The sequence below is a fragment of the Marmota marmota genome, unplaced genomic scaffold (genome assembly GCF_001458135.2).
Source record: "Marmota marmota marmota unplaced genomic scaffold, marMar, whole genome shotgun sequence".
Classification (NCBI taxonomy): Eukaryota; Metazoa; Chordata; class Mammalia; order Rodentia; family Sciuridae; genus Marmota; species Marmota marmota.
In genome coordinates, this window is record NW_026000057.1 from 33,262,822 (window position 1) to 33,276,407 (window position 13,586).

At 33.8% G+C, this 13,586-nt stretch overlaps 1 protein-coding gene across 1 annotated transcript in view; it reads right to left on the minus strand.

Moving 5' to 3' along the window:
- The window catches only part of Cenpe (centromere protein E), a 71,821-nt gene that overhangs the window by 14,372 nt on the left and 43,863 nt on the right, over positions 1 to 13,586 (minus strand). The window contains 6 exon segments of the mRNA XM_048813680.1: positions 3,866 to 4,051; positions 6,304 to 6,519; positions 8,844 to 9,044; positions 10,081 to 10,278; positions 12,190 to 12,408; positions 13,088 to 13,192. Coding sequence (XP_048669637.1) covers positions 3,866 to 4,051; positions 6,304 to 6,519; positions 8,844 to 9,044; positions 10,081 to 10,278; positions 12,190 to 12,408; positions 13,088 to 13,192 — 1,125 coding nt within the window.

A 13,586-nucleotide genomic window follows, 5' to 3' on the forward strand; every position in this document is an offset into this window, starting at 1 on the left:
AAATATATCTGCTTTCCATTCAGAGAACATATACATACTCATGTGCATTAGTAAATCTTAAAAAAAAAATTGAATAGACTATTTTACACAGAAAAGTTGAATGGAAAACATCGAGAGTTCCCATGTATACAGTGTCCCATACCTTCTTTCCTATTATTACATTCATGCATTATTAGTATGGTACATTTGTTACAACCAATGAACTGATACCAATATGTTATTAATTAATTAAAGTCTGTATTTACTTTAGAATTTCTTAGATTTCCTATGCTCTACCTGTACATCCTGGTATGCCTCCCCACCAACTCTAATGTCACATATTTGAAATTGTATACTAGGCAGCCTTTTCAGATTGGATACTTTCACTTAGCAATATGCATGTCTCCCATGTCTTTTCATGACTGCATAGCTTCATAGCTCATTTCTTTTATCTGATAAATGATATTCCTTTGTATCAACATACTTATGATGTATTTATCCATTCACCTCTTAAAAGAGGTCTTAATTGTTTCTAAGTTTGGGCAATGATGATACAGCTACTATAAATGCACATGCATAGCTTTTTGTGCAATGAGTAAATATCAAGGAGGACAACTGCTTGATCATATTGAGGCTGGGGGGCAAAAGGACAGCCCATGTAGGTAATGAAAGGCTGGGTCAGGAAGATGGGGGCTGATTCAAGAGGAAATAAAATGCTAATATCTTCAGGATACTTCCCCTCTTCCATCCTGTTGCCAAGGTTACCTGCTTCCAGGGAATTGTTCCTCCTTGCAAGGAGGTGTTAATTAGTAGCCCCTGGGTGACTCTCTTCCTTCCTTTCTGGGCAGCTCCTCTCCTGGTTTTTGGTCATTGGCCACAGGCAGGATGAGAGCAGGAGGGGGCATGAGAACAAAGGAAATCTAAAATCTATAAAAGGGACAAGGACACCCCCACTCCCTTAGGCACCTACTTGGGTCCCCTCTTTTGCGGAGGAACCCCTGTCCCTTTCTCTGTTCTATCCTTTAAATAAAGCTTTTTGCTCTTGTCTTGGAGTTTCTCAGATGTTTAATCTTCAACACTGAGGGAACAGGACTAGAACCTGATTCTCAACACTGATATCAATACTGTAAGAAAACATTTAATTTACTAAGAAACTGCCAAACTGTATTTCAAAGACACTGATATCAATACTGTAAGAAAACATTTAATTTACTAAGAAACTGCCAAACTGTATTTCAAAGTGGCTAGATCACTTCACATTCCCACAATGAGTGAGAGCTCCTGTGCTCTACATCCTTGCCGGGATTTGGTGTTTGTCAATGTTTTGGATTTTGGCCATTCTAAAAAGAGTGTAGTGGTACCTAATTAATTAAAATCACCATTCCCTAAAGTCTATTTTTCAAAGAGAAGTCTTTAAAGAAATTAAGTCAGAACGTAACACTGTTTTTGACAAAATTTTCCAATGGCCCTCAAGACCCTTTATGATCTGTTTCACTGCAGCTTCTTGCCTTATTTTCCACCCGTCTTCACTCTACTCTGAATATAGTGACTTTCTTGTTTCTCAAACCTGTCTAGAATATTTGTTTCTGGGTCTGTGCATTTGCTATTTCCTTTGCCTGGAAGACTCTTTTCTAGTCACAGTTTGCCCCAGCACTTCCTTTAGATCATCTTACTGTTGACTTTTCTTAACTCTCTCTCTATAAAAATCATCTCTTTGCTTGCACATGCCCACCTTTACCCAGAACCCACATACTCCTTGTCTGACTCATTTTTTTTCTATTATACTTTTTAATCATATATTTATATATTTCTTCCCATTTATAAAAGCAAAATGTATTTGTTGTAACAAACAATCCAGGGATTTAAAATTTTTTTTTTCTCCCTCCTGTCCACTGTGAGCAAAGCATATAGCCTTCTGTCTTTGGGTACACCACACCAACAAACAGTTCACAGACCTTTTTCCTACTTGTTACCTATTACTCATAAGACTGCTCTCTGCATGCAGTGGTGGGCTTTACCTACTTCTCAGGCCAACAGTCTAACTCACTGTTTCCCTCCACTTACCTAATGTATTCTAGTATGAGAGTATATTATAATCTAACGTTTTCTCTGCTGGCAAACATTCAAGTTGTTCCCTTTTATTTTGTGGTACCAGGGATTGAACCCATGGTACCACAATGGTACCACTAAGCCACATCAGTCCATTTTTATATCATATATTTACATTTTAAAATCAATTAATTTTCTGTCTCCCCATACCAGAAAGCAAGTTCTTTGACTTATATTCTGGACTCCTCTGTTGCCACATAGTTGGTGCTCAGCAAATACTTAATTGAATGAATAAAATGTGATTGTTTAATTTGTAATATTAAAAATTTACTCTCAAACTTTTATCTCTAGTTTATCTGCTCATGTCTCAATGAATGGATCAGACTTTTTAGAAGAATGGTAACCATGAAAAGAGAAGGCATTTTTGACTTGTTCTTAATTTTAGTGGGGCTGAAGAGACACTGAAGCTGAAACACACTTCTATGCTATCAGTTTCAGACTTGAGGAAAAGAATTATGAAAAGTGGTTGGAGCAAAACAAAAGGGAGTGATAAGGAAATGATGAATAGGGGTGTGACTTCAAGGATACTGAAGTTCAAAAACATTTAAACCACCATTCTTTCCAAAGAAAATTGGCCTGATTTAGCCCACAGGACACCAGGTGGTTCTCAGTAATAAGAACAGCAAGTAGAAAAAAATGAAAACATACTTAATCTACTGGTCTTTATACATTTATTATGGTGTTATATATTTAGATAAGAAGCACACCATTTTTGAAAAATAAAAAATGTACATTTTCAAGTATAAAGAATGTTGACGTATCTTTAAAAATTGCTTTTCTAGCATGACAAAAATAACCAATATTTTACATGAAAATATACTCCTATTCCTAAAAACACTTGGAATGGAACCACTGTATACCCAAGGGATTTAAAAATGCGTATTACAATGATGTGGCCAAATCAATGTTTACAGAAGCTCAATTCACAATAACTAAACTGTGGTACCAACCTAGGTGCCCTTCAACAGACAATAGATAAAGAAAATGTGGCATATACACACAATGGAATATTACTCAGTCATAAGGAAGAATGAAATTATTCTGACATTTGCTGGTAAATGGATGGAACTGGAGACTGTCATGTTAAGTGAAATAAGCCAATCCCAAAAAACTAAAGGCCAAATGTTCTCTCAGATATGCAGATGCTGGGCTGAGGATGTGGCTCAAGCGGTAGCGCGCTCGCCTGGCATGCATGCGGCCCAGGTTTGATCCTTAGCACCACATACAAACAAAGATGTTGTGTCCGCCGAAAACTAAAAAATAAATATTAAAAATTTCTCTCTCTCTCTCTTTAAAAAAAAAAAAAAAGATACGCAGATGCTAACACAATAAGCAGAGGAGGAAAGAATAGAAGTTTGTTGGATCAGACAAAGGGGAATGAAGGGAAGGGAGGGGAGATGGGGATAGGAAAGACAGTGGAATGAATTAGACATAAGTTTCCTATGTTCATATAGGAATAAGTGGCCAGTGTAACTCCACACCATGTGCAACCACAAGAATGGGATCCTAATTAGAATAAATTTATACTCCATGTATGTACAATATGTCAAAATACACTCTACTGTCATGTATATTTAAAAAGAACAACAATAAAAAGATACTCTTGCATTTCATTTCTAAGTTGTTCCTTCTTTTAAAGATTGAATAATGAACTTCAGACATATATATGTCATAGGAAGTTGTGGTGAGACTGGGAGAACAGAGCATCAAATTATTTGTCAAATTTAACAGTTAAAGTAAAATGATAGCATTTACTAATAAAATGAGGTTAAGTTACCTGAAGTGCTTGCATCATTTCTTTTGTTTTTTCAAGACATTTATTTGATTCATTAATTTTGGCTTGAAGTTTTGCTATAATGTTATTGGTCATTTCAAGTTCTTTCTGCATCTTTATTATCTTGCTTTCCTTATGTACAGCACTTTCTTTAGCTTCACGCAAGGAATTTTCCAGTTCCTGAATTCTCTGTTAGAGAAAGCATATATTCATTAGGTTTTTTTTTATTTTTTTTTGTACCAGGGATTGAACCCAGGGGTGCTTAACCACAGAGCCACATCCCCAGTCCTTTTTATTGAGACAGGGTCTTGCTGAGTTGCTTAGGGCCTTGCTAAATTGCTGAGGCTGGCTCTGAATTTGCGATCCTACTGCCTTAGCCTCCTAAACTGCTGGGATTACAGGTGTTCGCCACTGTGCCTGACTCATAATGTCTATTTTAAAGACAGAGATGCACAATGTAAATTTGAGACAAAAGATTATATTTATGTATTGATAATTTTTCATGAACTGCATTCATAAAGGATAGAAGAGAGGCCAAATACCACTCAATCTATAGACATGTATTGCTTTCATTTGGAAGTAACTGATTTTTGGATTTAAAAATGACAAAAATTTAAATCATATAATCTGTCAACAAATTCTTAAACCATGAATGTGAAAACAGCACAGTGTTGATGTTATTTACTGGTTAGTTGAGTGCTAAGCACATTAAAGAAGCACTCAATTTAAATTAACACTATCAGAAATATATTTGTTAACTGACTTTCTAAGTAATGTACATAATACCTTTTCCTTTACTTTTGTTAATTAGTTTTGAAATTGAAAAAGGTAAACACGGGGAAAATTCAAAGGTACATGATGAAAAGGTAGTTTCCACCTCAGATCCCAGTTGATCCTGAGGCAATGACTGCTAAATTTTTCAAGTGTACTTTCCCAGGAATTTTCTCTAAGCATCTAAGCATACGTGAATATAGTTTATAAAAATAGTTACTCATACACTATATACTAAACATAAAGTTCTGTTTTTAATCCAGTATATTTTTGATCTTTCTATTATCAATATATATAAATGTCTTCCATTTTTGTTTTTATGGATACATAGCATCCGATTTCATGGAAATATCATAAATTATTTATTCAGTCACCACAAATGAAGATTGAGGTTATTTCCAGTTTTTCACAAGTATAAATTATCTTAGGATAAACTTAAATACCTGAATTTTTTTTCACGTTTATCAGATTATTCACATGTACACACATTTTTTTACTGTCTGTGAAATGTCTGTTGCTTTATGGTCCACCTAGAATTTACTTTTTGTTTAGTGAGTCTTATTTCTTTTCCAGATGACTAGTTTGTTGTTTCAAATTATAAGTAAACAATTTTTCCCTGTAGAGTTGAACATTACCATAATTGTGTGTGTGTGTGTGTGTGTGTGTGTGTGTGTATATATATATATATATATATATAATTCTTAAGGCTTAATGGGGTGGGCTTCTGAACTCAGTTCTGTTCCACCTCTATACTTGTATATTCCTGCATAACTGTCTAATTATAATAGCATATGTTTTCTTATCTATTAGAGTGTTTTCTTGGGTCACCAAAGACAGAATTTCTTTCTGCTTCTTTAAATTATTGCTTTGGTAAATGGGTTTCATCTTTGCTCTATTCTATGGCTATCAGATGACAATTCTCTTAAGATCACCAAATCAAAAAACTGCAAACTAGTGATCTTCTAGTTTCCACTGGTAATTAATTATTAAAGTAGTGGCTGACATTTCATTACAAGTATATATACTGGTAAAAATGATAAATTGTAATTTACTCGTAGAATCCCCACTAAATCATTTGTGTGTTAATAAAATAAGGTAGCATGTTTTCTGATGTTTAACAACTCCTAAGGTTAAGTAATAATGTAACAGATTATTCAAATAATCTACTGACTCTTAGACACAAGTTGATATGTATAATTATTCTGTTATAATTTTAGCCTCTTCCCTTTTTATTGTGACTGAAATATTAACCAATATTAAAAGAAATGATAATTAGAAAAAAGCTAAATTGTTATTTTTCTCTAAGCTTATATTGGTTTTGCATATAGACAGATTATAGTTTAGTATAAAGTCAGATGATTTAGGAAGTTTATAATATATAGTAATAAAAATTTAAATGGTAATCACTTAAATTATAGTATATGAATTTAGTATTCAAATTAAGCTTTGATTTACCTCTGTTTTATAATACAAAGGGTAAATCTTTATAATTTCTAGACTTAAAATTATTTAGCTGAGTGATATCCAGAACTATATATAAATATCTAGCTTATCACACACACAAAATATTGTGTTCATATTCCTTAATAAATGTAGTCAATACTATGATTTTGCTCTGGACTCTAGGATGAAGCTAAAAATTAAAGAATATCTTATAAGAAATTGCATACCTCTGTTAGTTGTACAGCTCTTGATGTAACATGAGGATTTTTATTGTCTTGTACAATAGAATTAGCCTGGGCACCAGATGTTAGGGAGACTGTCAAAGTTTGGTAGTCTTCAAACAGTTTTTTATTTTTCTCTCTTATTGATTTCAGGTCACGTTCCCATTCTTTTGATCGGGTTACACTTCTTTCCTCGAACTCTGTTGATTCATTTATTATACCCTATTGAACAGTAAAACATTACAGCTCTAAAATGATTTATATATTCAAGCACTAGAATTCTAGTACAATGCATATGCTGAAATTCATTATTTAGAATGCCCAACACCCTAGAACAATGCTTTTAAAGAATGAACATTCTTTGTGATTTGCACATATTTTTTGAAATTATAGATATTGGATGTTGATTATGAGAGTAAGATAATCCCAGCTTTATTGGATCTGTACTAGCACATGAAGAGAAGCTACAATATTAATCTTGTTTTTTTTTGCTCTAATTTCACACATACAAGAAGTCTTTTGATACTATATATCTTACCAATTATGCAGATTAAAATCATTATATATGCTATGGTTGATGATGAGCTATTAAGTGCCATCTAACAGCAGAACACTCCTAATAAACTTAACAGTTATCTATTTTCCTGCTTCATTTTAAACTTCAGTATTTTTAGGGAAAATAACTGCCGTTGGTAATTAGTATGGATATCTTTCATTTCTGTGCAGAGAATAACATGTCATCAATACTCTTTTTTACAATGAAGGCTAATTCTAAAATTAATCATATAATAAACACTTCCTAATTCCTATGGGATATACTTTTTGCTCTTATCAAGAATGTCTTATTGGTCTCCTCTATAACTTCTTTGTGGTTTTATGGTCATTCTGCCAGGACGGGATCTTAAGTTAGTTGTGTTCTTTCTGATATCCTGGACTCTTTTTGGCTCTGGTTTACTGACTTTGCATCTTACAAAGTTATTGACTCCTACCCTCAGGGTGCTAGAAGAAGCCATATTCATGCTGACACAGCAGCAACCCCTACTTTCTAAGCTACTTACAGCTGATACCTCAATATTATAAGAAAAGCTTTGAATTATAGGGAGATTATTTTGTTTTATGCCTTTCTCCATTGATTGTGATCAAGTTTGTTTGAAATAGCCTATTACTGTTTTGTTCGTTCTGGTTATTCTACAAATAGGAGGAACTACCCGTGGAAAACATTTTTTCATCCCTTCTTTCAATGTGATTTAAATATAGTCTCCAGATGAAATTAAAGTATCAAAAAAGAACTATTCAAACATATGAAACACAAAACCAATCTTGGAAGCTACCATTTTAATCTATTCTTTTTGCTCTAATTTCACACATACAAGAAGTCTTTTGATACTATATATCTTACCAATTATGTAAGGAAGAGATTATACCAATGAGCACTATGAATATAATAATCACTGAAAAGTAAAAACAAATTAACAACCTGTTGTTGGTTCTTATGAATCAGTACATTGGGACTGATCATGAAGGGAACAAGGATAAAAATCTCGATTTTGCAGATTCTGGTCCAGCACGTAAAGAATTCAGAAGTTACCAGTCCATCATAACAAACAGAAAGCAGAACTGAAAAATCAAAACTCTGACTAGATCTATCAATGCGGTTAGGTCACAGAAATAGACCTATAGTCAACTCATTTTTGACAAAAGAGCAAAAGCCATAAATAGAGCAAATATGGTCTTTTCAATAAATGGTGCTGGACCAAAGGGACATCCACAAGCAAGAAAGTGAATCTAGACACAGACCTTACAAGCTTTATAAAAAGTAACTCACAATGGAACACAGAATTAAATATAAAGTATGAAACTTTAAAATCCCAGAATATAACATGGGAGAAACCTTGATAACCCTGAGCTTGGTGATAACCTTTTAGAAACAACTTCAAAGTCATGATCTCTGAAAGAAATAACAAGCTAACTCTTTAACATTAAAAACTCCCAGTAATTTCTGCTTAATTTTGTTATAAAATTAAAACCAGCCTAAAAAAATAAAGTTTATTAATACAAAAAATAGACACATTTTTCATCCTCAAAGTTCAGGATCAGCATGTATAATTCTGAGACCAACAGGAGTAAAGTTCATGAAGTCCCGAGGCCCTGCTGAAGCAGCTAGCCAACTAGTCTATGGCTTTACCACAACAGCTGCCTGCAGCCCTGAAACTGACTCAGGCCTCACCTTGGCTGAAGCTACTTGGAGAAAGGTTCAATTCCTACTGAAAGTGAGAAAGAAAAGCTGTGGAGTCCAAATTTCATGAGTGAAAACTGAACATTATACACAAGGCTGGGTTACCTTTATAAGTATAAATTGACATTTAATTATCTTAAGAAGCATAATATGTTAGAGGAAGAACACATTTTACAAAATCAACTTTTTTCATAATGTATGCAAATAAATTAAAGAAAACATACTTAAAATTAATTTACTCTAAGCCCTCTGAGAAATGAGTTAGAAAAAGTAAACAGAATGAGGTAGCATAATAAAAATTAATACTTACAGTTATTTTATTATGGTAGAAGTAATTCACTTGACAAATGCTATCATTTTCTTTCTGGATGCTATTTTTAAGTTCTTCTATATTAAAAGGAGTATTTAACCACTCTTCCAAAACCTGAGTCATTTTTTTCCTGTTACTAAATACTTGTAATTCAGTCTTTATGCTGGGGAAGTCATTTTCTGAGAAATCTTTGAGAATTTCCTGTGTGAGAAATATGCACTTTAGCACCTGAACATTAGGAAAATTTTATCCAAATATCATATGAAATATAAAAATATTATAAAAAGGGGAAAACATGGATTCTTCTTAATATTTTAAAGTAATCTAAGGCTGGGTGTTGTGGTGCACACCTGTAGTCCCAGCAACTTGGGAAGCTCAAAGCCAGCTTCAGCAATTTAGCTAGATCCTCAGCAACTTAGTGAGATCCTATCTCAAAATAAAAAAATAAAGAGAGCTGGGAATGTGGATGAGTGGTTAAGTGCCTCTGGGCTCCATCCCAGGTACCAAAAGAAAAAGATAGAAAGGAACAACAACAACAAAAAAGTAATCTAAGAAATATAATTCTGGGCTGGGGATGTGGCTCAAGCGGTAGCGCGCTCGCCTGGCACGCCTGCGACCTGGGTTCGATCCTCAGCACCACATACAAACAAAGATGTTGTGTCTGTCGAAAATTAAAAAATTAAAAAAAAAAAAAAGAAAAAGAAATATAATTCTAACCAAAAACTTTATTCTAGTCATTTGCATAATAAAATTTTGGTAGTATATGTGATATGGTAGTGGCATAACTACAATTCTACCTGTTAAGAATTAAAATCTGTCAGAATGATCAATCTGGGACAAATTATCACATAAAATGCTCTTCAGTGCATACAGCAGGACTTACATATGTGTTGGGATGCCAGCCTCTCATTGCTGGGGAGGGCAAGATACTACACATGGAGTTGTGGCAATAAAAGGGTTTCTGATTCCCCAGTAACAGATGTAAGAAGTTTTAGAAGGTATTTGTAAACTTATTCTAGGATTCCATGGATTCCCATTTACTAAAGTTAAATCTGTTTTTCTGTGCCTATGAAGGTCTGAAAGGAGGCTAGTCCATTATTTGGCAGTCTTTATGTTTGGCTAGTTATTATTCTTCAACCTATTTTTAATTTCTGGTAAATAAAAGTTTTAAGCACATGCAAAAGTACTTTTCTACATGATAATAAGGCTAATTAAATCTATTTAAAATAAATTATACCTCAATATGTAGATCCAAACTCTGGTTCAGTTTGGAGTGCCTTAATTCTTTGGATGGTATGTCATAATCCTGTTGAAGGTGTTGTATTTTAATTTGGAGTTCATTTTGCTTTTCCACTTCATCAATAAAAGCTATTTCAAATTTATTGATGGATTCATGTTGTTCTTCTTTCATCTTTGTAATATAGCTTAACACATACTTGTAGAAAAAAATGAAATAAATCAGAAAATGAATTTTTTTCATGTTTAGAGTAAGTTTCAAACCTTTGAGACTGAGGTGAGAAGGTGTACCTTGTTTATTTATATTCTCTGATAAGTAAATAAGGGAGCAGCCATCTTCTATCTCCAAATTTCTCTTTTTAGAATCATGGGAGAGTAACTTCCAGACCTCTACTTCCATATTTTTGACCTCCTACTTAGGGTGTCTTATAAATACCTCAAATTAAATATTTAGAATGTTACATGGTCTCTTTATGTATATATCCTTTTTCTGTTGCCCCTTTTTTGGTTAGTTAAATTGCCAATCACCAAGGATTCCCAGTTAACATCTAAGTAAATCCTCTTCTGCCCACCTTGCTTGGATAACCAATAAAAAGGTCTTTTAAGCCTCAAGATTTCCTTGTTGAGAATCATTAGACATTTAAGCTTCAATACCATATATTCATGGGTCATACAAATAAGTTCTAGATATCTGTTTGTCAAGATTTGTGGAAGGATTTTCAGGAAGTAAAGGGGCAGACATCTAACTAGGCAGGAAAGATACCTACTTGTTAATTCCTTAACCTCTCATAATCTGGTGTCTTCCCTAACCGCTTGACTAAAATTACTCTGGCAATGTTCACCAAGAAATCTATTATCATTGAATTGAGGGGACACCTTTGTTTCATAACTATCTGCCACTCTTGGCCACTTTATCTTTGAGGAGCTCCACTCCACTGACTTGAGGGACAGCACTTTTGTTTGCTTCTCTCCTGAATTTTTGATTTTTTCATACCTGAACATACATGTTACACCCTTTTCTTACTGTCTCTTTTGGACATTTATCTTTTTCTGGGTTCTCGTCTTCTTCCAAAGCTTTTATTCTTCTGAGAAGAGATTGAAGAAGCATTTAGCAGCTTGAAATGGTATGTCCAGGTGATTTTTTAATGCTCTCTAGATGACCTTTCTGTACTTCTTGTCACCTATATGCTGATGAGTCCCAAATCTCCTGACTTTTATCCTGCCAAACCTCAGACTCACAGTTAAATGCCTACATGGTTTCTCTTCTTAGATGTCTCATAGGTATTCTAACCTTGAAACATCTAAACTAAACACCTGATCTCTCCAGCATCACATACCTGATTCTCTTCCTTTTCTCAGTTAATCCTATCTTACACACATGGATAATCACAAATCTTGGAACTCCATCCAAACTTCTCTCCCTATTTCCATTATAAATCACCTGGACATACCATTTCAAGCTGCTAAATGCTTCTTCAATCTCTTCTCAGTCCCTATTTAACTTTCCCTAGTAGTATAGTAACACATATTATCTCATCTGGACCATTGTAATTGCCCCTTATTTCTCTCTTCTTCTAAGCTTATCCCCCTCAAATTCATGTCTTTTTTATTCTGCAATGAAGTACCTAAATGTTAATCTCATCTGTTACTACTGCTACTTTAACTGTCTTTTGGCTATCTGTCTTCTACAAAACAAACTCCAAACTTTATTGCTTGAATTTGGCTTCCACTATAGTCTAATCTTCTGAAAATTCTTACATGTGGCATGTCATACAACCTGTATATGCCTCTATCACTGCACTCATTACCTTTTTATATGTCTGCCTTACCAGATTAAGAGATCTTTGATATGACTCATCTGTCTTCTGAGTACCTCGATAGTATCTAGGCACATAGGCAAAGCTCATTTTTTTTTCCTCAAAGCTCAGTTTTTATTGAATGAGTAGATACTAGAAACACTAAAAATCCTAAACTTACTGTTCTCAGACCTATACAATATTTAAATTTAATAAGTATCCTAAATAGCAAATATGCCAACTCCTAAAACAGTACTTAAGTACATTAAAATTTGTAACTGAAATTTAGAGTAGTATTAATAAGATACTGGTACCTTTAGTTTCTTTATGACTCTATGGAATTCCATGGAACATCTCTGGTTTGCAGCAAAAAGTTTTTGAATCTGTTTTGTTTGTGGGTATGGAAGTGAGAGGTTTGCTTTTACTCTAACTGAAAGATCTTTTTGGGTTTCAATTTCCTTCTCTAAGTCAAAAGACAATTTATTCAAGTACTCATAATGATTATCCATCTCTGAGTATCTCTGCAGCATCTCCTGAAATTAAAATTCATTTGATTTAACAACAAATAGTTCCACTGGTAAAGCTGTAAGAATACTTATTAACACTTTCTACAAGAAAGAAATAAATCAAGACATTTAAACAAACGGAAACATTATTGATTTGGGATTATAGAAATAATATATGATTATAGTGAAAATTTTTTAGAAGTTGGCCAATATAACAAACCCAGAAATAACCATTGTTTTAATTTTGATGCATTCTCATTTAGTCTTTTGAATATTCATGATTTGAACGAGTACTGGGAAAGTCTGAAGAGAAATTTGAATGAACTCAAACCCCATCAATTCTGACCTTACTTCTCACTAGCTTTCCTCATTCTTGGTGCTCCTCGAACCCACCAGACAGGCTGGCTGCCTCAGGAGCTTTGTTCATTATTCCCTCCGTCTACATCGTCCTTGTCTCAAACACCTGCACAATTTAATCCTTGGCCTCTTTCACGTATACACTCGAGGCCTTAAAAAACCACAAACTCCGATTGTTTTGTTTATATATGTACATAGGTGGGTATACACATGCATACCTATACTAGGTTATAATGTTTAGAAAAGGACCAGGCATTACCTACTCATCCCACACAAGTCTCTAAATTCCATCTTAGGCTTCAGGAAGCCTTTGGAAGAGTACCGACATGCATGTGTAGGGAACACTTACTTTTATCCTGAAGCACTTTTCTCTCAGGTTTTCTGTATGGTGCTCTTCTCCATCACATAGTGAACTTCTTTCATATTTTATGACCTCTTTGTGATTCTGATGATCCTTGTACAAAGAAACAACCAGACATAACTATTCACATATAATGTATAATCATATACTTTATTAAATTTCTATATTAAGTTTTAATAATGGAATTAAACATTACACTTGTAACTCAAAAAACAATGTTAAATATCCATCAAATGAATGGTACTAAATCTTTAGTGAGTGACCTGAACTCATTAGAAAAAAAAGTGGGAGAACCATATATTATTTGGAGATGGGATTTGTTATTCATAGTTGAAAATGAGGTTTTAGAATTTCTTTTGGTTCCTTAAACTGAATCTCTGTATTTAAAATTATTGCTGCCAACTAAACATACTAGCAAAACCACTGTCCACCTTGTGTCGCAAACCCTATTCACATATTCTTTCTCGTAACTGGGAACTGAAAATTC